The sequence below is a fragment of the Pleurodeles waltl genome, chromosome 9, assembly GCF_031143425.1.
Source record: "Pleurodeles waltl isolate 20211129_DDA chromosome 9, aPleWal1.hap1.20221129, whole genome shotgun sequence".
In the NCBI taxonomy this organism is placed as follows: Eukaryota; Metazoa; Chordata; class Amphibia; order Caudata; family Salamandridae; genus Pleurodeles; species Pleurodeles waltl.
Genome location: NC_090448.1, coordinates 404596219 through 404621152, shown reverse-complemented (window position 1 = coordinate 404621152; position 24934 = coordinate 404596219). Strand labels below are relative to the sequence as shown.

At 42.9% G+C, this 24934-nt stretch overlaps 1 protein-coding gene across 4 annotated transcripts in view; it reads right to left on the bottom strand.

The window, feature by feature from the left end:
• LOC138259404 (golgin subfamily A member 4-like) overlaps nucleotides 1-24934 on the bottom strand; it is a 407876-nt gene that overhangs the window by 304296 nt on the left and 78646 nt on the right. For all 4 annotated transcript variants that reach the window (XM_069207148.1, XM_069207147.1, XM_069207150.1 and 1 more), the window contains 2 exons: nucleotides 9115-9311; nucleotides 8703-8812 (listed from right to left, as the gene is read on the bottom strand). In XM_069207148.1, the coding sequence (XP_069063249.1) occupies nucleotides 8703-8812; nucleotides 9115-9311 (307 nt within the window). The remainder of the gene's footprint in view (nucleotides 1-8702; nucleotides 8813-9114; nucleotides 9312-24934) is intronic.

Genomic DNA, 24934 nt, shown 5'->3' with positions numbered 1-24934 from the left:
TGTTTCCAATGACTGCTGTGTTAAAACAGTTGTTTCTATGCTTTCTGAGCTTGAATACTAAACTGTATTTGAAAGCAAGGATGTGAATATGAACACAGCGAATTGGGGAAATGTTCTGTTATAACCATTGGAGACATTACTTTCTGCACCAAGCTAGTAAAGCCAGATCAGTTTTCAATTAAACACAATGGAAACATTGTCTGATTCCACCTGTGAGGAGCTCCAAAACATAGATAGAAAAGTTTGCATATTTCACTGGGCATGACACTGGAAATGTTTAGTCATATTTCAAATTACCACCTTCCAAAGTGAGAAAATATTGCTAATGGACACAAAACTGATTTATTCAGATTCCTTTGTTTCCCAACTTGCTGTTGAGGGCCAAGAGTACTGGAAAAAACTATTGATGTGAAGAGTGTATGGGAAACAAAAGATTGGCAGATAAGGGGTAGGGAAGCTTTGTTTAGAGCATGCCTTATTCCCTTATAAATGTTATTTTAAAACGAAACTGTCCAGCAAACAGCCTGCTTGGGGTTAGCAAAAATAAAAGAGATGAACGCACCCAGCACTCCATGACAGATAAATTTCACAATTGACAAACATTTTTAAATGTCACTGAAGATCCACTCACAGCTTGTTTTCAGAATGGTACCTTTAATTCCTAACTTTCAAGTCATGGCGGGTGGTTATTGTGGTCGAAGGACACAAATGGTTGTCAGGCATGTTTTGTTAATTCCTCAGGGGGTTCAAAGCAACCCGGCCAGACCCTCGCTTTGTCTTGGGCTGTGCCAACAATGGTTATGTTCTTCCACCTTAGCAGCTGTAAAACAACAGCTTAGTCTCCTTTTTGAGGAAACAGACTTACAAGATTTTTTGTTAGAACTGAGGAAGTCACGCTCAAAACATTTCCTCATTTGCCATATATAATGAGATCTTGAAGATTTCTCAAATGGAAGCTGCTGCACGTTTAAGGCAGATGAAGAAAACATGGAAAAGGCTTTAGCAGAATTTACACCTTAAAATATACTGTGTCATCTCCAATTGACATCATTCAGGATAGCATGTCCTTTTTACAACATGGGCAAAGTCAGATGTGTTCCATCAGCAGTTAGGTTGGACATTGCAGGTTCTGAAAAAATGGCTGCATATGCATAAATAGTGGCAAGTTATTTGCTGCTTCTAATTTGTCCAGGCAACAAGAGATAATGGTTAAAAAAGAAACTAGCTACATCATGCTTAACACTGAAATGTTAGAAAAGTTTGCTTTTACTTCAGCAGATATTCCCTTAGCAGCATGGTTAATACATGGAGTTATAAATCTGCCCATTTCCACCTTTCGTTTCACAAACTGTTTAAAACATTTTGCTGTAGGCAGATATGAGTGGCTAGGAGACAGTTACATACACAAAGTTTGGGAGCTGCCTTTTTATTTCAGATGTCTCAACGGCGAAACACAGGTCTTTCTTAGCAGAAGCAAATGTGAGACTACTGTTAGGCATTCTATGATTTGTAAGCAGGTGTCCTTGCAAGGTCTTTGCAATGCGAGGTCACAAACGTGGCATGCCATCTGAAGGATACTCCAGTCCCTTTGATTCGTCCAGTATTTCAGATACTTTCGAATGGAAGTTATGTGGTTCTGAATGATGAAAGCTGCTGTGGTAGGAAGCCTGGAATTTCTTATGTCATTCTGTTTTTTTCAAATGGTAACTTCTTGTGACCATGTTTTATTACACCCCCCACACAAGGGATAAGAGTAGCAGGCTTGTGGCCCCACATAGCTACTTCTAATTAAATTTTGACAAGCAGAGCGGACTAAAGGTGTTATTGTTTCAAAAACAAGTGACCTTGACATCAGCCAGAGAGACGTACAATCTTCAGATAGCAAGGCCCTATTAAATACCAACAAAGACACTTTGGAGAATTGGTGAGCAGAATTTTCAAAGCTTCTAGTACTGCAGGGATTGTGCACTTTGTTAAGGCTGTCAGTTCTGGATTTATCAGCACCTTCCAGACCATGTTTGGAGTCATACCTTCAGCCATACATTCACTCCTTTTGAGTGTCTTTGGCGGATTTCCAATTACTTTGGCATTAATTGGTGGAATAAAGCTGCTGCTATTTTTGCTACGCAGTGGCTGTCCTACCTTAGCAAAGGTGAAGCTACCACCATCACAGCTGTGGCGTGATCGCATGATACAGTACTTCGGAACCTCATTGCTGGAAGAGCTGGAGCATCATTGGTAGTTGACATTCCGACCAGGACTAACATGTGTGCAGCCGGTTTTCCACTGCATTTGGTGCCCCTTCGAATGCACACTGATAGTGTGTCTTGATGTGCAGCCTGTGCCTCCTGTGGACATGGATCTGTTAATGTTCTCGATGAGGATTCATTCACGGACATGCCCCTTGAGACTGAGAGTCCCGAGGCATCTTATGAGCCACCACTTGTGGATTTCCTGGCTCTAACGACATCTGGCACAATGGACCGTGCAGTCTCTGCGGGTCATTCTGCGTTTGGGGTTCCTTCACACTTCAGCTCTGTGGATCCCTCTGCTAATACTTTGATCCATCTGTGGCCTACCAAAGTGGAGTACTTTCGCAAGACTATTATTATTGTTGATCTGACCATTCACTTTTTCTCAAAATGTAAAATGTGACACCACATTGCCTTTCAATTCGGTCTGTGTGCCAGCCTGCTTTGCTTGTCACTTTTGACATCAAATCCCTTATGTATGATTTCACATTTGCTTTTAGGTTTTTAGTTTGGAGCATTTTTTAAATTTGTTCTTAGCACCCTAGTTTCGGCAATAGGGGAGGGTGTTGTGGGACAGTTTTAGTTTTGCCTGCATACAGGAGTTGAGCTTAGTTTCGGCTTGCAGGCCTGTGCCCTTTTACCTAGATAACATGCTCTGCTATATTATTCATTTTTATTTATTTTAGCATTGCTTGCATTTTAGAAGAAATGTTTTTATTTTATGATCAGTTGCCATTCCATGAAAGCATCATTATCAGTAATGTTCGTATTAGATTCTCATCACGTTCTTTGCTTTACGTTGGACAAGAACAGAATGTGAACATGTCAGGCATTTGTTATGATATTGCCGATACTAGTTTACACACACAATCTAACGTTTAGGTACATTTCCACCTTGAGATGTCTGCATGAACAATAACGTGCCTTATAAAAACACCTTATGAAACCAAGGCCATTAGAGGGATTTCCACCCAGGATATTCCATCTATACTGCATGACACTTTACAGCAGACCTCAGTCTTTTTGTCTCTATGAAGCCTGATTTGGAGACTGAAGGCTGACCTTATTCTAGGTAACAGGGTTTCGGGTGCGTCTCATGGACACAGCATTGGCAGACTAGATTTATCACGCTGTGCTCTCTTTAGGGTAGAAAGTACGCTTTAGCGAGAAGTTTGCATATTCATGTTTATTGCTATATGTTGGGGTTGTTCATATTTACAACGCTTATTTTCACAATCCTGATTTTGTTACTTGTCATTATCCTAAACACTGCAGCTCAGCAATTTTTTAGCATATTGCATTATTTCCAATGAATGTATTGAAAACTATCCTGCATCTTCTTTCTTGCCTGTGTGTGTGTAAGAGACACACTGCTAACGAGAGAAAAGGGTAAGACTTGTTCCACCGCGATTTCCCTGAGAGGTTTTCAGAGTCTATGCCAGAAATCACCTTTACTATTTGGGTTTTAGTGAGATGCTGCTAGAGAGCCGGAAGGATTGGGCCGACAGCTGTAAACTGGTGTAGGAGTGACTCAGTCGCCTACAAGTAGAGGTGCCCGCCCCTAATCCAGCAGTCTTGCAGAGATACAAGAGTCCTTACGACAACTCTTTCCTTCCATATATAGTCTACAATTGGTATTGCTCTGACCTTCTAGACTGATCCTTGAAATCATATAAAAACAGTCCGTCTGTTTAGTACTGATGGGCAGTTGAAAACACTTGGTCGCTATCTGCATTAGCATGTGAAAACCATCAATATCTCTCGCTGGAGAATCCACTGGTTGCGGTGCTGGAGGAGAAGGTAAAGGAATGAGGTAATCATCCCATTCACTAGTGATGGTGCAATTGTCTGTTATCTTGCCTTCCACCCAGTCTCCATCATTGTCAGCATCATCATTATCTGATGAGGAAGGTTCTTCTCGAGGAAGCATTGCAATGCAGTATTGCTGAGTCATTCTTGGAGTAGGTGGTGGAGGTAGATGTTCTGGTGATCTAGGCGCAGGCACAGTTGATTGTTGTGCTTCAGCTGGTTTTGGAAAAAGCTTGTTATGGTCTGTAAGCATACTTTGCAGGTCTTACACTAGAGTAGCTGGAACCTGGACCATGCTGGTGGTGGTGGAGGAGCAGCATAAGGATGATACTGCTTTACATAGTGATCGCTCTGGTAAACAGGCTCATAATAATGCAGTTCTTCCTCTTCATCCAGCTATTTAACATGTAACTCGGAAGGACTGTGAGATGCACCAAACATCCCCTGATCGTTGTCCGGGTACTGAATATCTAATCAATGGCTGTGAATAAGTGGCGACACCTCTGTAGGTGACGTGAATTCATGATAAACATTTTGAGGAGATGGTAATACTGTTGTTGACGAGGTTTTTGACGGTATCGTCGAAGGTGTGGGTAACAATAAAATGTGGATGGTCTCTTTTTGGGTTTCGCCAACCAACAGGAGGATTTTTCCAATGTCTGTGTCATCGACGAGGTGTTGTTTATGAGTTGGTTGTCGCCGGTGGCACTGATGCTGATGCAGTCAGCAGTGTTGGCATTGTCTTTGTCAACGTCACGTCACTGTCATAGTTGACGTGATGAATCTCGTCGACGGTGTGGTGGTTGTTTTCAACGAGGTAGTCTTCACAGATGCAGAAATCGTTTTTGATGTCATTGAAGATGGGATAGATGACGACGGTGAAATCATTGTCGGGCTTCTGGTCACTGCCGTGGATAATGGTTTTGATGTATTTGGTGTCATTCAGATAATGATTTCAGTTTCAAAAGAAGGGTTGTAGATGGAGTTGAGGGCTCAGTTTTAGAGTCTGAATGAGCCCTTTCTTGTTTTTCTTCATGAGAGGAGCCATCTGCAGCTCCATGGTGGGTCTTTTTCAAGGCTTTTTTTACTGTGATGAGGGGAATCATGGCGAGACCTCTTCCTCTTTCTGTAAGTCTGTGAGGAGATGGAATACTCACAACTTACTTCCTCAGAAACAATGACCGTCTTGGTTTCAAGTTTCTGTAGCCATGTTAAAAGCCTTCCATAACAGTCTTTTAGGGTTTTTGTAGAGAAAGTTGTGCATATCTTGCAGCCTCTCACCTTGTGGGATGGATGAAGGCAATTTGTACATTCTTTGTGAGGATCTTCCAAATGTTGCATTTTCTCACTATAGGTGGCACAAGTTCTAAATAGTCCTTTCTTAAGCAGAAATCACCAAATCAAGAAAAACTGAGCAGAGCTCAGGAGACTCCCTCACACAGGACATGCAGTGAAAATCTGAGGGAAGTGTTGGGAGTGTTTTAAGGGTGCTGTCGCCTGATTGGTCATTATACAACTTTGGTCCTTTTTCAAAAAGGACATGGATAGGCTATTAAGCTGAATCTTGCATTCCCTTTATAGCCTATTATACTGAGAGATACTGCTTACTATAATACTGTGGGACTCCCAATCCGAAGAAAGGGAATGATTCAAGTATGTGAATCTATGAAAGATGTGCCAATACCGGAGAATCAGGTTGTACAAGACCCCAAATGTACAGGCGATGTTCTATTGCTGCCTTGTACTTCTTCTCAACTCTTAAGGTGACCCCCGTTGTTTTACTGGGTCTCTAAATGTTTCTACTGCACACCTCGTCATGCTTTTTAGCACGGAAACAAACTAGACTGTGCATTCTGTCTTTGAGCGCATCTCCACTTCCTCCTCACATGTAGTTTACCTTTGTAGCAATCAGCTAGCCTTTGGATGATGACATCGTAATCTCGTCCAGGCTGGAAGGTTTTATTGAATAGGGCCACAAAGATGGATCCCCCTGGGAATCCATGCTCTAGTTATGCCAGTGGTTGTCACAATATTCCATAGGGATGGCCTCCTCACACGAAACAGAAATGTCTAAAACAGGCTCAGTGTTAGAGTCCATGTACAGTGAATGTGCTGGTGAGATTGCCCAAGTGAATGAGGAAGTGGAAGTGGGCTAGGGTCTCCAGGCATATGTGTCTTTGGTACGGGATAGACCCAAGTTCCACAGATATGGCCTCTTCAAAAGTAAACTTTTCTTTCTATGAGTGTACTTGTCTTGACAGTGTCTGCTGTGGGGGATGTGAAAGTATGTGTCCTGTGACTAGATCTAGGCAAATCCATCTCTGTCTAACATCAGACTGCCCTTGTTCCTGTGATGATGTATGCTCACTAGTTGTCTGGGCTTGTTTTGAAGTGCACTTCAAAGCCAACATCAGTTTTGAAGAAGGTGTCTCTGGATCTTGGTGACGAGAGGGGGTCTACCTGCATCAAGGCTTAATTGGCTGATGTGGGTGCGCTTTCCAGGGCTGAGATGTGTTTTCAAAGTTGACTGGTCCCAGGGACAGGGATAAGAGCCAATTGTCAAGACCTGATTGACGCCATCTCTGGGTTCAAAGCCTGGCTTTCTCGATGCCGATGCTTGCTTGAGAGTTGAGAGCTCCTGTAAAGGTTGAATTCTGAAGATCCTTGGACAATGTGGGTCCTTTAGGTGCATCTGGAGGGGCAAGGAGATGCCAGTTCTCTGAAGTTGGAGTCCTCTGACAACACATATTCTGGGCCCTGCACCATTTGGCATCCTGGGATACCATATGGGCCTCCCTTCTATCTGTTGGTTTACTACCCTTGATGTCTTTGATGCATGGCTTAGTCAATAGCTCTTGAAGAGCTTCAGGACTAGATTGTGCAGTGTGCCCACTAATGTTCCGCCTTTTAATTGATACCCTTCTCATTTTTAAAAGCCGAATAGTTCAATTCCTTGCAGTCCTTTGGTAAGCAAAGGTTACAGACCCTGTGCTGATGTGACCACAGGAGGTTGCTGTTGCATTTAGGGCAGAACTGGGAGGGTCTGATGTCCATAATCCACACCCCGCGAGTCATTCAACCTGGCCTCAAATACTTCTGGAATGGGTTGATTCAGACTTGTTGGGGCTGTCCTACATTGTCTTTGAGTCTTGTAGGTGCCAATTCTGGTCTTTGGAGTCAAACTATTGCCTTCTGTCACACAGCGGTCCTGGGACTCTGAAAAAGTACATCTGAACCCAATGGCAGAAAAAACTATCTAAGATCTAGTGCATTGCGGGTTTCGGGGAGAGATCACAAGTCACTTTGAAACCGAAATATCTAATTTGAAGAGAAACAACCTGTACCATCCGCACACTACACTAGATGGCAAGAATGGGCAAAGAATGTATTCTACAGCAGCAAATGTTGCAAACCCTTGAATTATAATACCGACTGGGCACCACCCACAGCAATGACTGGTCTGCATAGGCAAGTTCCGATACCATCTCCAACAGTCTTCCACTACACTACTCATGCAATACTGTGCTGCAACATGCATGCTACAACACAACTAGGGCACACTTTCAAACTTCCACCAACCAACAGTCTTGTTATTCATGCATAACAAACAGAGCAGATATTTACTCATCCACCTGAAAGGTATATTGCCCCCCACATGGAATAAGAAAACGTAATGCTATTACCAATACAATAAAATACCAAAGAAAGTAAAAGAATAATTTGAGCAGCATACAGATGTTACATAGAAAAAACAGGGGTTCCAGACGGTGGAAGAACACAGGAAAACTCAGGGGTTAAATTAATCATAGAGGTGAGGGGTCACAAGGGGTCAAGTACATAATCAAGGGAAGAGTGGAAAAGGTTGTTTGTTTTATTTTGGCACCCGGTCTTGAAGACCACTATCCAATAAAAATTCATAAACATTGATAAATAAAGGATGTGAACAATCAGAAATGGAAAACAACCAAGAAAGTCAAAACAGTAGAAATGTACAGGAGTCATGAGGGGATAAGCAAGAAAGAAAAGTCAATTTCCAAATGTGTTATACCGCACATAGTTTAAAAGGATTATTTGGCTACCAAAGTCTCTCCATTTTTGGGACAGTTTAGACATTAAAAACATACTTGATGCAAGTGTATGTAGAATGTCCAAGAAAAGAAGTGCAAAAGGAAGACAAGGGAAGGAACAATCTTAATCCCATTCTTTGCATTTCTATACTCCTTTCTAGGCTATGTACTGTCATCTCACGTACTACCGCCAGGATGTTTCAAACTGCACCCTAGTTTATTGGTTGAGGCACAACATTGAGATAGCCAGGGGATAACTGACCTCTGAAGGGGCATGGTGGCACTGTCACAAAAGAAGACAGCATGATCTACAGAGGGTGGGGAGACCATCAGAAGGAGAAACCTGGTCAGAATGATCTATAGTAGTCCCAGGGACAAAACAAGAATCAGCTGAAGAAAGACTTACCTGAGTCCACAGTGAGGGTCAGAGATCCTGAGCTTCTGACTCTAAGAATGATGCATGTGAGGGTCAATGAGAGGTCACCTCATGTGCCAAGGTGGTAACTGAGGCAGATCTGTGGGTGGGAATTGACAGATAATCTCCAAGCCATATGTGATGCCTACTGTTTCTCACCCTCTCCAGCTGGTAATGGTGATCCAGTGCAGCTCCAGGGGGGCGTCAGGAAGATCTGTGACTCTACTGGGTTCCCCGAAGCTTGAAGTTTCTCCAACTCTGCAAGGCATCTGTGCAAAACAATAGAGAATGGTGAGGACTGAGATCCCAAAACAGGCAACACTACTTTAAGCATTATTTCTTCAAGCCTGTTCATCAATCACGTTCTGTAACTTTACTCATCATCAGGCCACATAATCATGCAGACTCTGAAGAGCACAATGCCCAGTGGCTATAGAAGAAAAGGTAGCGTTATAAATCTTGAACCAAGATAAATCAATAAAATTGCATCCATGCAAGAGGATGTGAGGAGCAATATGTCTCCAATCGTAGGGACTGCCCTTTCATAGAAATTCTCAGTATGGGTGTATACCTTTTTAGCTCCTGCTCCAGACTGCTTATCTCCTTCTTGGAGGCGGACAACAGGCCCTGTAAGCTGCACACCTGGGCATCTTTCACCTGGAGCTCCTGGGTTAGCCGCTGCCGGGCCCGCTCTGAGCCTGTGCACACCTCTGCCAGGTTCTGCTTCTCCTGTGTAACTGCAGCCAGTTCGGCTCGGCCCTCCTCATACTTGGAGACACAGAAAAGACAGAAATAAAAAGCTTTATACAAGGATAACACTTCCGTCATTGATCGGAAAAGAGAAAACAGCATTCAGCTCACCTGCCTTACCTACCTACTCTACTGGTAAAACGTCTGGCAGACAGTCCTCTCACTATGTGGAAGTTTCCATAACCCATCTGATAGAAAATATTTAGCATGCCTTTCAGTGACAGAAACACTCCAAATTCTTTTCACTAAATGATAACATCTCACATTCTTCTCACAAACTGAAAATAAAGTCAATGTTACTCACTGTAGTATCACCTGCATTTTGCAAGCCCTCACAGTTTGGAGGAATTCTCCAGTTTCTGGTGGGAACTCTAAAAACAGAGCAGGTTCCTCCGGCTGTATTTCCTCCACAATGATGTCCACTAAGATGTGGGAAGTTCAGTATGTGGATTGCACTCTACATTCAGAGTGTCCTGCAGAAATTGGAGGATTTTCTTTTCCCTCCAAATATGAGGGTCTAAGGGCCTAATTTAATCATGGGTTGATGCAGCCCTGCACCAAACTATTTTCTTTTTCATTTTCAAAAACAAATTCCCAAAACGGGATTTTCTTTTTGAAAATAAAAAATGTAATGCTCTCTTCGCCATAGGTGTCACTTCCCACGGTGAGAAAAGCATTATTACCATTTTACTGTCCCTCACCACCAGGGTTTGCCTCGTGATGATGTACAACAATAAAATGGCTATATGTCTGCCCATCCTAATTGGGTGGGCAGACGTTTAGCCATTTCCCAAAAAGCCCCTTACTCCATCGGGCAGTTGGTGAGGTTTGACTATGGTAGTGACGCTGTAGTCACCGCTGTAGCCAAACCTATGGTCCACCTGTATATAAATCAGGCGGGGAGGGACCATTATGTTGGCAATATGTATACTCTGTTGCGACGGAGTACACATACCTCCAATGTATATGTTGGCGGTATGTGTACTCCGTCTCAACAGAGTATACATACCACCAACATATAAATTAGGCCACTAGTCCTCCATCCACTTAAGGCATGCATATGGAATAACAAGGGATTGAAAGATATTGTAGCAGCTGTTTCCTTTGAGAGTCAATAAACCAGAGAGTAGACAAGAGCTCATGCATCCAGAGACTCTCTCTGTTCTCTGATTGACACCAAAGGTGTATTTGTTACAGAGGGTAAGGATAACTCTTTGCCCAGAACGAGGACCCTACAAGTAATGAATACCTTGGTGAATATTTTTGGCGTGCACACAGAAGCTGCTCAGTTTGGCATGCCTTTTTTATTTGGTGGAAACCTTTTAGCATTCATTGAGATATTTAGCAATCTGTTGCTTTTTGGGCAGGGAAACTCCAAAAATCTGCAAACTTCAAAGTGCTAAGCATATGTTAAATAAATTATAAAAACTGAATAACAAAACAACTATTCCTGCCCAAAAATAATAAAAACAATTTAGCTAGACCTTCCCACAAAAATGTAAGGAACTATAAAACATTTAAAAACAATCTATTGATAAAAACATTTTATTAGTCCAAAACATCTAGGTTGCAGAAACTAGTTTACATTTCTGAACTGTGATTCAGAACCAATTTTTGGAGACACATATTTGTTTAGATGAGTTACACAATCAACGTTATCTTTCATATAAAGAAAACCTGAAGATTCATTCTTTCTGCTAACATGACTGTCACAAGAAACCTTGGGATATGAAGATCAAAAAGCACTTTAGAGTCTGGTAGACGGGCCTCTGTTCTACAAGGGGTTCAAAAGTGACAGCCTCCACCCCAAGGCAGGGGACAGACAACTGTAATTGGAGATCTCCGTGTTGTTTGCGCAGCTCTCTATGCTATAAATGGAGTTACCACCACAGCAGCTCAATACACAGTATTTAATCTTCACCAAGCATGTACCTTGTTTAAAGTTCCTGCTTAGCACACTATTTTGTTCAAACAAAACAAACTTCCAAAACAGGTGATTTCTCTTAACAAAATGTAAACAGCCCTAACGTGCAGGGAGTTTATTCACTAGGTTTGGAGACCACTTAACATTTTCCCTGCTATTTTATGCCTTAATTTACATGACAGTCACAGGCAGAGAAAATGAGTGATGGCCATCCCTCCCTCAATAGGGTAGGACTAGTGGTCCTGTGGCAGATAGATCACCTGGGCAGGCGTTTCCATCGTCAAAATTAATGTGGATCCCTGGGTGATAAATCAGAGGGTCCCCATCTTCTAAACAGCAGGATAATTGTGGGTATGGGGGAGCAGGAGAATTGCTAGTTAACATGGTCACTCCACTGAACCCTAAAAGAGGACCAGAGTATTGCAGTTACTCTTAAATGCAACTAGTTGGTTTTAAGCATCAGACCAGCTGAGCAGGAAGAGTACAGTGCCAAGAGCAGCCAGGGAGTAAAGTAAGAAGTGTAATAGAGGGAGGTTAACCAAAGGCCTAGATGGAGAGGTCTGTTTTTAGGGATCTCCTGAATTTGAGCTAATAATTTTCAAGTCTCGAGTGGGGTAGAAAGAATTTCATAGCGAGCATGGAGAGATCTCCCATCAAATTCCTTATATCTGACCTGATGGATGGCGAGTAAGATAAGAAAATAGAGAGGTCCATCGGAATGCCTTCCAATCACCCCATTTTGCTAAGAATAAAACTGCTCTACAATTTTACTGCAGATTTTAATTGCAGCAAAACTGGCCTTATCTGATTCAATTTGTATTCCTGAATGGACAAATGCAAATTGCATTACAAAACATTAGTAACAGAACATGTGCATGGATTAATCTCTAGAGTCCAATGGCAAAGCGATTTGTTATTTATGCATGGTTTCCTGGCTGCCTAACAGATAGTGACATTTTCCTCACAGACCAGTGACAGCTCAGAAGAACAAGTTATCATTGATAACTCTTTTTCTGGTGGATACTCTATGTAAATGTTGATCCCTCATCTTTAAATATTCTCCAGGTGCAAGACTGGATATGGAGATTTTTTTATAGCAGTGCTTCCGTGCACCCCTAGGTAGTGCTGTGCTGCTCTGGGCACGTCCATGTCCATAGACATTTTGGAGCGGAGCCACATAAACGTTCCACCTTTGCATGCTAATGTCATTTTCTGATCTTTTGCATTTTTGAGTCCTCCGACTCAGAGCATGAACAATTACGGTGCCCCTGAGTACTAACATGGGACCTTTTTTATGTTAAAAAATACCACTCCACAGAATGAGTAGGTGGGAGGGCAAAGAGGAATATGTGGTTAGATGTTGTCTATGAGAACCTGCACCAGCTTCCCCTTGATGGACAGAACGAAGGCCTTCAGAGCCAGATGTATGGCCCATAGTTCAAGAAGACTGATGTGGAGCCTGCCCTTCTCCTGAGACCATAGTCTTCTGAATTCCACCTTCCCTAGTTCACAACCCCAGCCTGCAGTGATATGTATGTCACCACTGTCAGCTCAAGGTGGGTATGGGAGAGTGGCATGCCACAGGATAAACTGCTGTCAGTCACCCCCCACCGCAGATCTTCAGCTGTCTCCTCCGAGATCTCGACAGCGTCAGAAATGTGGCTTCCTGCTGGGCCCACTGGACTTTATGTTCCACTGAAGGGCCCAAATTTGCCACAAGGCATTGTTAGCAAGCAGGATGCACGACACTAAGAGGCCAACAAATCTCAGAACCACCCTCACTTGGATCAAGGAGTGAACCTGAAATATAGGGATCATAGCCTGAATGTCTTGGACTTGTTATGCAGAGGGAAAGCCCTGTACTCACCATGTCCATGATTGCCACAATGAATGAAAACCTCTGAGAGGAAATTAGGTGGGACTGCTGCTCGCTTGTGGAAAAACCCAACAATTTCAGAAATTCAGTTGTGACCCGACGATTGGTCCACCATTGATGGAGATGACCCCATTTTCAGGATCTAGTCATTAGGGTATAGGAATACAGTGATTCCTGCCCTCTAAAGATGATGGAAAGTGACCCAGTCATCACTTTTGTGAATACTTAAGAAGAGCTGGTGAGGTTTAATGGGAGCACTGTAAACTGAAAATGCTCCTGGCCCAACCTGAACTGCAAGTAAGGCCTATGGGATTGCAGAACGGGTACAAGAAAATGCACATCCCGCAAGTCCAAAAACACCGTCCAGTTGTTTGCAAAAACCAACAGCCCCAAGGAACACACTGCAGTTCAACCATCTTTAAAGAATTAGAAAGCGAAGTCCACCTTCTCATCAAAGAGGCAAGATCAAATAATGGGCATGCTCAACAGTAAAGCCTGCACATTCTCAGTAGAACCTAGTGGACCTCATGCAGGCATGCCGATGAAGGATCACACTAGAACCAACCACCCTGACAAAGCAATCCATGGTATCCAAACCTGCACTGACAACATATTTGGCCACGTCTTGCCCATCGTGTGTTATCAAAGGGGTTGTCAGATCTTCCTCAACTACCTCAAGAGCTAGCTAGCCATGTCCCAAAGAAAATGGCTGTAATTACCCAACACAGAGACTGCAGTGACAGACCACAATGCCAATCTGCATTGGAAAACATGCATTTGCCAAAGGCATTCATCCTTGTTCCTTATCCACACGAGGGTGGGGAATGAGTTGGATTCTCTTTACTGGCTAAGGCTCACACAATCAGGGTCTCTGGAGTGGGATGCATGGTGAGAAAGTCCAGGTCGCCAGGCGTCAGAGAATGATGTCTGGTCACCTGCCTGTTGACAGGCGGGCAAGAACATGGCTTTGACTAGGTAGCTGTCAGAGTATCATTGAAAGAAAGTAAGGGATTAGACGTTCCTGGCCCAGGCCATAGGATTTCCATCAAAACATTTGTCTTACTCTCAATGTACAGAAGCTGTAACTCTAACAACTCAGCTGCCCCCAGACCACTACTGCAAATGAGGCCCTGTCCTCCATTGGTGGCACATTTAGCAGGTCAAGTTCCATCATTGAGGAGGTGTCAAGTCTACTGGTGCTTTGTTAATAATGGTATAAGCATGGCCACTGCAATTATGCAATTCTGCAGACACAGCTTTTTTCTCTTAATTATCGATTTGCGACATCTGCCACATAATCCATCATCTGCTGCATAACCTGCAGATTTTGAGAAACAAAAGGAAAAAAAGAAAAATAATGAACAGGCAACCCTGTTATAGCGCAAATCTGTACGTTCAATAGAACACAAAACGTACTGCTGTAGCAAATATGTCAATGTCTTTTGTTGAGTCAAAAAATATATGACTGTTCCCTGATGAGTGAAGCAAAAACATGTATATATAGTAGTTGCCAAACAATCTCCCAGTCACCAGAACAAAATGCACTTCACATTATCAAACTACACACATACCATTCATATTCTGCATACCATCTTCAAAAGGAAAACATTAAAAAACATGAAACAGACTTTGTACAGCGCCATATTGAGTCATGTGAACACCTTCTTTGAATACCCAGGTCGAAGCTGTGTTCTTGCACAAAATCAACATGAAACATGTATATATGCAATCCCCACTAGTGGATTTGCATAGTTAACAGGACATAAGTTCCTGTACACATAGTCTATTCAGACATTATTCATAAGTCGTTAGGTTAGAGAGACAAAGAAAGAACACATTATATGAATACAAATTCACACTCTGTTGTTGTCAGTACAAATGCTGCGCAGGTGACAACGCATGAGTGGTCAGCCATCTACACACCTTCGTCAGGGCACAGAACTGTGGATAAAAAGGGGGGGCGGGGGAGATAAAAAGGAAAAGGCCTGGGTGGTTATATAAAATGCATTCCAGAAATGAAGCTAGAAAAAACGATGGTAAACAGGTAATGCATACTGGTGTAAAAAAAATAGTTACCAGGCTTCTAAGCACTGCACAAGTTACCTCGGGGACACCGTCCTCCTCACAATCCAGGAGATAGCAAGGGCAAACAAGCGTGCAGGGCACCGACTAACTCACCAAGAAAGGTAAGGAAAAGGGGTCAAAAGTATAAGACCTCCAGTAGCCTTCTACATACTGCACGGAAAACGGAAAAAAGCAATGAACAAGGGCTGTCCCTGTATTTAGTGAGTGAACCAACAAAAAGTTCCGGGTGAAAAATTGAGTACCTTACATAGATAGAGTTAGTGGGGCGCATACGGACATGCGGGAACTTCGGATAAATCACGGCACCACGGCACGGACGCTGCTTATACTTTCAAACCTCGGGCAAGAATGCCAAGAAAATGTGATGCCATTTGCAGTGTCGGCGCGTGTCACGTGACACATCCAAAATTATAGAACTAAAGGATGGCCTCAATCAAGAAGTAAATCAACAGTGAAATGCGAGGAAAGAATCCTATTTTCAAAAGATTGGAAAGAGAATATCCGAGCATTAATCTTTTATTAACGAGCCCGGGCACGCACACTGCTAATAACAGTCATCGTTAAGTTTAGGACATGTCTAACATGATGCATACAAGGTACCATAAATTAAGAACTACTGGAGAGTGGAAAAATAATATGAAAGCCTCCAAATGAGACCATATCATTTCAGAAAGGTAGGACAGATAAGTGATACTGACTTCAAGGACCGGTTTATGAAACATTTTCCAAAGAGTCTCATCTTTGAGGCCCTTCTTAGCCATGTCTACATTAAATATCCAGAAGACCTCTCTCTTCTTCCTGCAAGAATTATTCCCTATTTTTGATGTTATACATTTTCTCCAAAATAGTCCATTTAAGCTCATTCAAGCTCCGTATGTCTCTGTTCAATACAGTGATCTACCATAGGGGCCATAGGTTTCTTGTTACAAATGGCCCATTTGTGTTCCCTGTATCTGATCTTGAATTATCTCCCTGATTCACCAACGTTGGTTACGTGGGCATATAATAAAATATACAATATTGCTTTTTCTACAATCATGTTCAGTTTCACCATGGTGCTACCATTTGAAATGTTGTCAAAAACAATGGCGCTGTTGTATGCGTGGCATTGTCCTCAGCGGTGATTCCCAGTGACCCGAGAGTCACCATTAATCGATTTCAGAATAAATTGAGAATGGGACAATGGTCTCACTTCGACCAATCGATCCCCTAGATTTCTGTTGCGTCAAAATGCAAAAAGAGGCTTAGGAAGGATCAGGCCATCTTCACTGCTGTTCAGAATATGACAGTGCATTTATGACCCATCTGATTTTATTGTTAACGTTGGAATGTCTGACAGCACATACACGCTCAATTTCCTTCTGCCTTCAAACATGCTTTCTCGATCATAATATGTTGCTCTTTTGTAAGCCACTCTAATCTATCTCCTGGGATAACCCCTTCTAAGGAATTTCTTTTTGAGTACTTCCACATTCCAGTCATATTCCTGTATGATACTACAATTTTTTTGAATTTACAGGAATTGACCAAAAGGGAAGCCCTGCTTCTGGCATCTCAGGTGAAAACTTTAGAAGTGAAGGAGAGTACTGTGTGCCATGGGTTCGGTATACAAGGAGACTTGTAGTTGACCTTCGTCATTATAAATCCAAATATAAAGGAACTCAACTTGAGTTCTACAATCTGCAGATTTTAACTAAAAAAAAAATGTTTTTAGCTCAAACGGATCAAAAGTTACTAAAAAAGTGATGTTTTAGGTCTCGGTGGAAGGCACTTTGCAAAGGTCAAGTGCTCAGCTTTCAGAAGCCTATTTCGGTATTTGTTTGTTAAACTGGTACTAATGAGGGGAAATCTTTGCCCTGACAATATTATCATGTGTCAAAATTACACAATAATAAAGTAATACTATAAAAAAAATGAGCCGCATTATGCCACATAATTTGCCTTTTCTTGCTGCATAATTTAGTAAACCCTGCAGCACTGTTTGGTGCTCATCAGCCGCATAATTCCATTGGTATAAGGCACCATCTGTGTAAAGAGGTGGGAGGAGGCAACTCCCATCCCCATCAAGATAAACATCATGAGGTTCATAATTGCAATGCCATAGGGTTAGAGTCAGAACCAAAAAGATGATGGAGCCGCTATTGATAGCTGCAATAGGGTAAAGGCACAAAATTGGAGTCAGTCTACATGAGGATTAATTGCGCTTTTGTAATTCTGAATCATGACGTCAGTCGAAGTCCGACTAATGTCAGGTTGGGATCTGACATAGGCGTCAACACCAGGTCACCTTTCAGCAGTGTGGGTGTCGGCCAGAGGAGAACCTGCAGATGGTAATCTGACTTGAGGCCCCTGTGGTTCCTTGCGCGTCACAGGGGGCCAGAAGCACTCTAAATATCTTCACCATGACCTCTTTGAAGGCATCAAGCTGCTGTGGGGTTGACAATGGCCTGGGAAACACAGTGTGCATCTTGATCAGCTGATGAATCGGCTCAGTTACAGGTGAACTTGATGGAACACGACTTGCATCTTGACGCCCTTGCGCCTTTTCCTTTAAGTTGAGTTGTAGGATGGGGTTGAGTCCCGCTTTGCTTTTCTATGATGTGGTTTGGACTTAAATTAAGCACAAGACTGAGTGGGAATTGGAACTGACGCTGGAATGTCCCCAAGATCGGGACTGGCACCAGTTACACAACTCTGAGAGGGACGTACGCAGAAGCCAGAACTACTTCTTGTGCTTGGAGACATAAGACTTCACCTCCTGGTCTAGAATCGCCTTTGGATGCACGAGGGTGCACTTATCGTACAACTTAAATTAGTGTCCAGAGTTCAAGCACCAAAGACACACTTCATGAAGATATGTGACTGACATCTTCCTGCAGTCACAACACAGGTTGAATCCTGTTGTTTTCAATGTGAACATTATTTCCTAGCACACTATACAGAGTTTGGGAGTCATCAGTAAACTTACAAATTGAGGAGTGTAGCTCCGGATCTGCACCTAAAAGGTACAGAAAGAAAGGAAAGGATGTCAGCGGGCAGAAGTGGTGCTTATATGTGGCTTCACATTGTCACTTCTGGAGCAGTATGGAACCAATGAGGAGCTGTACAGCACTGTACCAGTGCTACAAAAATCTGACACCAAGTAACATTCGAAGGTGAGAAATATGCAGTTAGAGGAAACCATCAAAATCACTAGTATCACACACTTAACATCACTGTCTGACACCCTCCTCTTAAACAAGCCTCCTTGATAAAGAGAGGACAGTGTGTTCCCTCACCAAGCACACATGGTCTGAAAACCAAACTTGATTTCACAGAATAGAGCTATTACTATAATGCTGAATGTGGCGCAGCTGCAGTCTGCTACAAAGAACAGGGAGGGGAGGAAGAGACTATAGACATGCCCTATATCACTCAAAGGGAGCTCGACTTTCTTCAATGCATGTCTAGGGTAATGCAAGTTCTCCTGTGACCTAAGCAAGTATATAGAGAAAAACTTTCACATTTGGAAGATTGGTTGTATTGCCAGCTTGTGTACAGACCACTCGTGAGGAACTGATCTTAAACAGCTCACCTTGTCTATATCTTGGTTGATGTCAGCCCCTAGTTCTTCGTACAAAGATTGTTTTCTAGGTTGCAGAAGACCGAATATCACAGATAGACAAAATACATTCTTTAAATAGGTGCCAGCTGAGGGTGCCACAACGCATCCAACATGGTGGCCACACTCTCAGAGAGCCTGACTGCTGAAATGACGGATGGCTGTAGCACAACAGACACACCATTCAATCCCAAGGTTGCCTCAATGGACATGGCAGGTGGAAGGAAATATTCTACATGCTCTTTTTTGGGTCACACTATGCGCGACACCAAAAAACAAAGGCAAGTGACTGATCCCTCTAACCATACATCACAGCAGGTATAAGATGGCCAATCTGTGGCTGGAAGAATAGAGGCACAATAGATGTTTTTGGGCCAGTTCTTAAGGTGAGCTGGCCAAGATATCGGAGGGATTCTCTGAGAACAACAGAAGCAATTATGTTGTGTTCCACTATCACCAGTCAAGTAAATCACACAAGTGAAGTCACTGGAGACGTCCGGTTGAGCCAGGTAAGCACCACACTCTTATTCTCCTTCAGTAAGGGACTGCTAAATGTGCACCTTGCTGTTAATTTGCGAAATCCACTGACATTTAAAAGGGAACTATCATCTTAAGTGTTAGAGAGTAAGGGAGAACAAGGAACGTCGGTGGTCTAATCAAGGGGGTGGGAAAGTGAAATGGGCTTCCGCAGTAGAAGAAATATAAATTAATTCTGGGTAGGTATTGGAAAGGGAAGCTAATTTCAGCCCACACAAATGGGGAAAATCCAGTATTGTTTTTAGGGTTATACAATGGGCCAAAGGTTACTCAGTAATGCATCTCTCAGTCACTCAAGAAGCTAGCAGAGTGATCTTGGTGTGGTCGAGACATTGCTTCCTGCAGGGGAAACTGCACAACCTCAGATAAAGTTTAGCTCGCTTTTTCTCACAAAACCTGAGGGTTCAGGGGTATTCTCCACTTGGGGTTCACCAGCTACCTGTTATTTTCTGATCCATTTGGTTGGGATTCTCTCGGGGTTAGACACCCTCCTTTAACTGTCTATACATCTTTAACACAACCTACATGATCTCCACGCAGTCTGAGTGACAATGTCAATCCTGTGTTTCTCTGGAGCCTTGAGTGGCTGAAGCAGCCACTATTCTTTCCCTGTCATCCTTATTGCCAATCATCACTTGAGCCTCTGATTGTGCCATATGACTCCAAGTAAGTTGTTCGGTATGATCAAGGTTCTCAATTTTATTGATCAGATGAGAGGTGTCAAAATCAATTGTGCCCAGCAGCCCCCAGAGTGTGCTCCTTTTGGAGCCCGTTCCATCCGGTAACATGTTACGCTACACTTGTCTTACAATTCTCCTTCAGTCCAAGGTCCTTTTCCTCCATACTGTCAAATCTTTAATCTTCTTGCATCAATACGCAGTGTCATGTTGTCTGCACTACCCTGCCTCTGGCTCCTCTTGCTGATCCTTCCATCCACCACATGTTCCTGGCTTGAGCATAAACTGTAACTCACAGTTGGTACTTCTAGGAGCCATGGGTAAGGTCCAGGCCCCTATACACCTGATTATACATCCCAATGGTTAACCGTTCTCATTTGTTTTCTTTTTGTATCTTTTGTGGAGTGACAGCTTATGACAGACTGTGCATCCTTCTGTATAGTCTGGCCCAGCTGCCTCTGGAGCAAAATGGCAGTACACAGGCCACACTTTCCTCCAGAATGCAGTCATGACATTTCTTTAAGTGACACAGTAAGAGCACTACTGCAGCCACCTTAGCGGTTATTGCTGTGCTACTGTATATGTAATGAAATAGTAGAGAAGATTGAAATTGTAGCACCCTCCCAATCTGGGAATTGCATCCCCTTGACGTATTGTTGGTCCCTTGCGGGATTTATCCTTTGGCTGAACTCTTGTTTGTTAAGTTACTCTCACTCTAACTGTTGTCACTTCATGAATAGTATATCAATAACTCTCTTACACTGTAGCTGAATTTACAATAAATTTAATTTCTCATGATCATTCATCTGGTTCCATCAATAAATGCATGAAAATGATCATCCCATTGCATTTCGGGTGTTACTCTTCATCAGGGGATATCATTTCCAAGGATCAAAAGACATAACCTAACTAAATAAAGTGCACTGAAAGTCAAATACAACATCAGTGTTACATTAAATACATTGAACGAGTATATACACATGATGTTCAGCTCAAACAACTTCCCAGATATCCTGGTAAACATCTATAAAACATGAATTGTGTAAATTAACCTGTTCCAGTTCGTAGGTGTTTAACTTATGGACCATTAGTACTCAAGTGATGAGTGAGTGTGCGTGTGCATCTACCAAATCCATGAAGGTTAGGCTAACATGGTGCTTAATTAATATCTTAATTAATGGATGTGTAAGCATAAGTCCTAGGTAGCTAGTGCCATATTTCTGCATGTCCAATGCAGACAATGTACAGTGCCCAACAGAAAAGCCAAAGAAAAACAGCATTTGAAAGACGCGGGTGCGCCTCACTGCGCGGCTGTGTTGCACAGTATGACCTAATATGTAAATACAATGTGGGAGGTTCGAAGACGCATGTAACTCGCTGCATTGGTAGCTCACCAAAATGGACCGGCTCCTCCCATGTGGCATTCATGACATTGTTCTATGTGTATGTGCCTGCGTTCATCGTCATAAGAACAGAACTAAGTTCACCCACAACCATAAAACTAAAATAATGAGCAGTAATTTAGTCACAATGATGAGATACACATATTGCAGTTACACTTGAGAGTCACACTAAATGTTGTGCACCAAGGTGACCAGCTATTCGCAAGTCATACCTCTTTGGACGACAACCACAATGGTCGCCAGATGAGCCTCATTCCTAAAATTCTCATTGTAGGGAACTAATGATGAACAGTCAGTGAGTCTATTGAGGAGACTAAGGGCTTTGCCCTCACCAGCTGCAGCTGGGCATTGACGCCTGGGCTGCCCCATGGTCAGCTTCCTCCCCGTGCCTCAGTCAGGGGTGGACTCCGCAGACTGCCGTGCAAGAGGTACCATGGGGCAGGTGGCTCCTGTCACCTCCTTCCTCTTTTCAGTTCCAGGATGCAGGACCAGAGTTCTCCAGGAGTCATGTTGTTTTGCCTTCACAAATCTCGTGCACTAGGCACTCTAGGGAGATTCTCTTCCTGCATGATGGCATCTCTAAATGCTGCGTGCTAGAGGGTTCTAGTTCAAAAATAACAAGTCTGAACAATGTTTACCCATCACTTTTTCTGTTTGAAATAATCTCCAATTCACTCATACATATTGTTTTTTTTAGTATTACCACAATTCTATTATTAATTCAAGATGGTTGAAACCTTCCAGATACATCACATCCTGTTAAGCACCTCAAAAGGAGGATCCATTTTGAGTCCAGTTGCGTCGCAATTGTTTCTTTGCGTTTGTTCACTCATTGGACTCTGTGGAATCTCCACTCTGAACAGTTGCCGCTTGTTCTTGCTCTATCTCTTGGGGTCTGGCCTGGTCAGTTGAAAGGTTTTTCTTGTATCCAGTTTATTCCTTCCAGCTGGGTATGATTTCTGGAGCAACAACCGGGCAGGGAGTAAATCAAGGGGGCAAATGTGGATCTGTGGAACAGTTACGTTGTCACCAAAGAAGTCTCCAGTTCAGTTCCAGACTCTACGGGCGAACTGTCATAGAAATCAATGGAATGGTCCTGATACAAGTGATACAGGATGTTGAGGATGCTGTTGGATGCTGTGCGATCTACCAGGAGCTTCCTGGGGCTACACTCCGGTCCAGGGTCTTGGTGAGGTGGCTTTGGCTACAGGGGTCAAAGTCCCTCAAAGTCCTGGTGGGATCCAGCAAAAGTCCAGGTGCCACTAGACTACTGGTCTCCGTTCACAACAAAACCAGTGGTTCGCTTTGAAGGCTAGTGTCCTTCTTGGGTGACCAAACTGGTCTCCCAGGTCGCAGGCCAGTGGTCAGCAAGGATCAAGTGATTATGGCTACTGACTAGCCAAGATGGGCTTCTTCAGCTTTTGTGGCCCTGTAGCTGAGAAAAGCAAGTCAGTCAACTGACTCTTGGAGCCAACTCTTCTCTGCGGGGCTCAGGGATGGCTTTTCCCTCGAGCCGGGCACCACAGGCACAATCCTCTCTATGCTGCCCCAAGGATCAGCAGGTGCAGTCCATTTGGTGGTGCAGCCTCTCTTTGCCAGGTCCAGGGAACAGCAGGGCAGTCTTTCTTCAGTCCTACCACCAGTCTATATGTGATCTGAGGTATGGGTTCAAAGGGTGCCATATTTATGCCCAGAAAGTGCCCCTAGGGGATGCAACGGTCACTAGCAAATGGCCTTCTTTGATCTCTCTCACCTGACATCTACCTGCAATGTGTGGCATCTAGCAATCCCATGATACAATATTCTTTCCACTTAAAAAATGGTACAACTTTTCTCTTGGTGTGCAGATCTTGGTAGCCCACCCTAGAGGTGTGGCTACCTGGGGATTAAACGACAAGGAAAAAACAATTTCGCAACTATTTTCCCAACTCTGTCTCCGTCGCCAAAGTTTCTACTATAACAAAAGGGGAGCCCCTACTGATGTGTACACTCTCTGCCCTTCAAAGGTGGCTTTGCCTTTGAAGCTCACTTTTTGGGCTCCCACTTTGTTTAGCTTTTCTGCCAGGAAGAGATATACATCGCTCATCAGATCCTTGTTGTTCTTCCCAGGATTCTTTCAGACTCCTCCCCACGGGGCAGAAATCTGTCTTGTGGCCAGCAACCATAAAAGGCCACTGAAAACAAGTGGCAACGTTCTAAATTTACCTTTACTAAAAAATTACATTAAATTCAACTCAAGCATGAAGTCAAATTTAATGTCCCAATTCTTTTGATACCCTGAAGTATCCTTTTTAGTAGTCCTAGTCAGAAGTTAGCACTATTGAGTCATCACCATATATCCCTGCACTCAGGAATGGGGCTACTAGTCATGATTACAGTCAATACGACAATTTAGGGTTTTTAGGGTTTTTACTCTCAGAAAAAGTAAGACACATGTGCTTCTTCTTAATATACAGTACTCTGTTTTAGGACTTGATAGGCCTGCCTGGAGGGTGATATATATTAAAAAAGAAGGTTTGGGCTTAGCCTTTGACTTGAAATGGCAAAGTAAAGTTAGCAGTTTAAAAGTGATCTGCCAGCCACCAATGGCAGGCTGTGAGTCATGCTTTTGCTTTTTCACACTCATGATGGCACAACTGATGCTGCAGTCCACTAGAAACACTTTAATTTACAGACTATGGGTACTTCTGGTACCATATACGAGGGACTCACATGTATGTCTGGTTATGCCACTTGGGGTTAAGCCAATTAAGCATGTAGTTTTATGGCTCAAAGCCCATGTACTGAGTGCTGATTACCAGGAGTCAGAGCATTATGCAATTGTTACACCAGTGCCTCAAAGACAAAAATGGGGGCAAAATGTGGGGTGAACATACAAAAGGTTTTCTCCCTTACAATGGCTGAATATTATTTCAGAGTGTTTATTTTGCAAAATGTCTATAACAATTGTTTTTGTAGAGAAAGTACCACGTCACCAATGTAAGGACATGACAGAAAAATTATGGAAATTACCTAATGGCTGAAAGGTACTTTACTGTGACCACTTTTGGCTGAAACTATGCAAATACCTTAATAGTAAGGGAGCAAAAAAAATCACTTTGACAAAAAGGGACCAAATACAATGTGCTCATATTTATTGAAAAGATATGATTTCCCCACCAAAGAACTGAAAACATGACATAAGGCAATTCTGCTTTTGAATACATTTCAGTAACTAGATTCATGTATTGTAAGAATCCAGTATATTGTATTTGTGCTGTGTTATTATACAACAGCTTTTGCCACTAGGCATCACAGCACTATCAGACCTGGACAGTAAATGCTAAACTGTATTGAAACTAGTAGGAGTAAAGGAAAGTTTTAACCTGTTTTCTGAATGTAGGTAACATTTGATTTTCTGTGAATGCAGGCTGCTAAGGTTCTGTGCCATGCAGATGCAGCCATGCCAAGCCTTTACAAATGCTAGAGAACCGTGCATCAGGTGGAAACCGTGAAAGTACTAGCTGAATCAAGAATCTGAAGGTGCTCAACTGGGCCA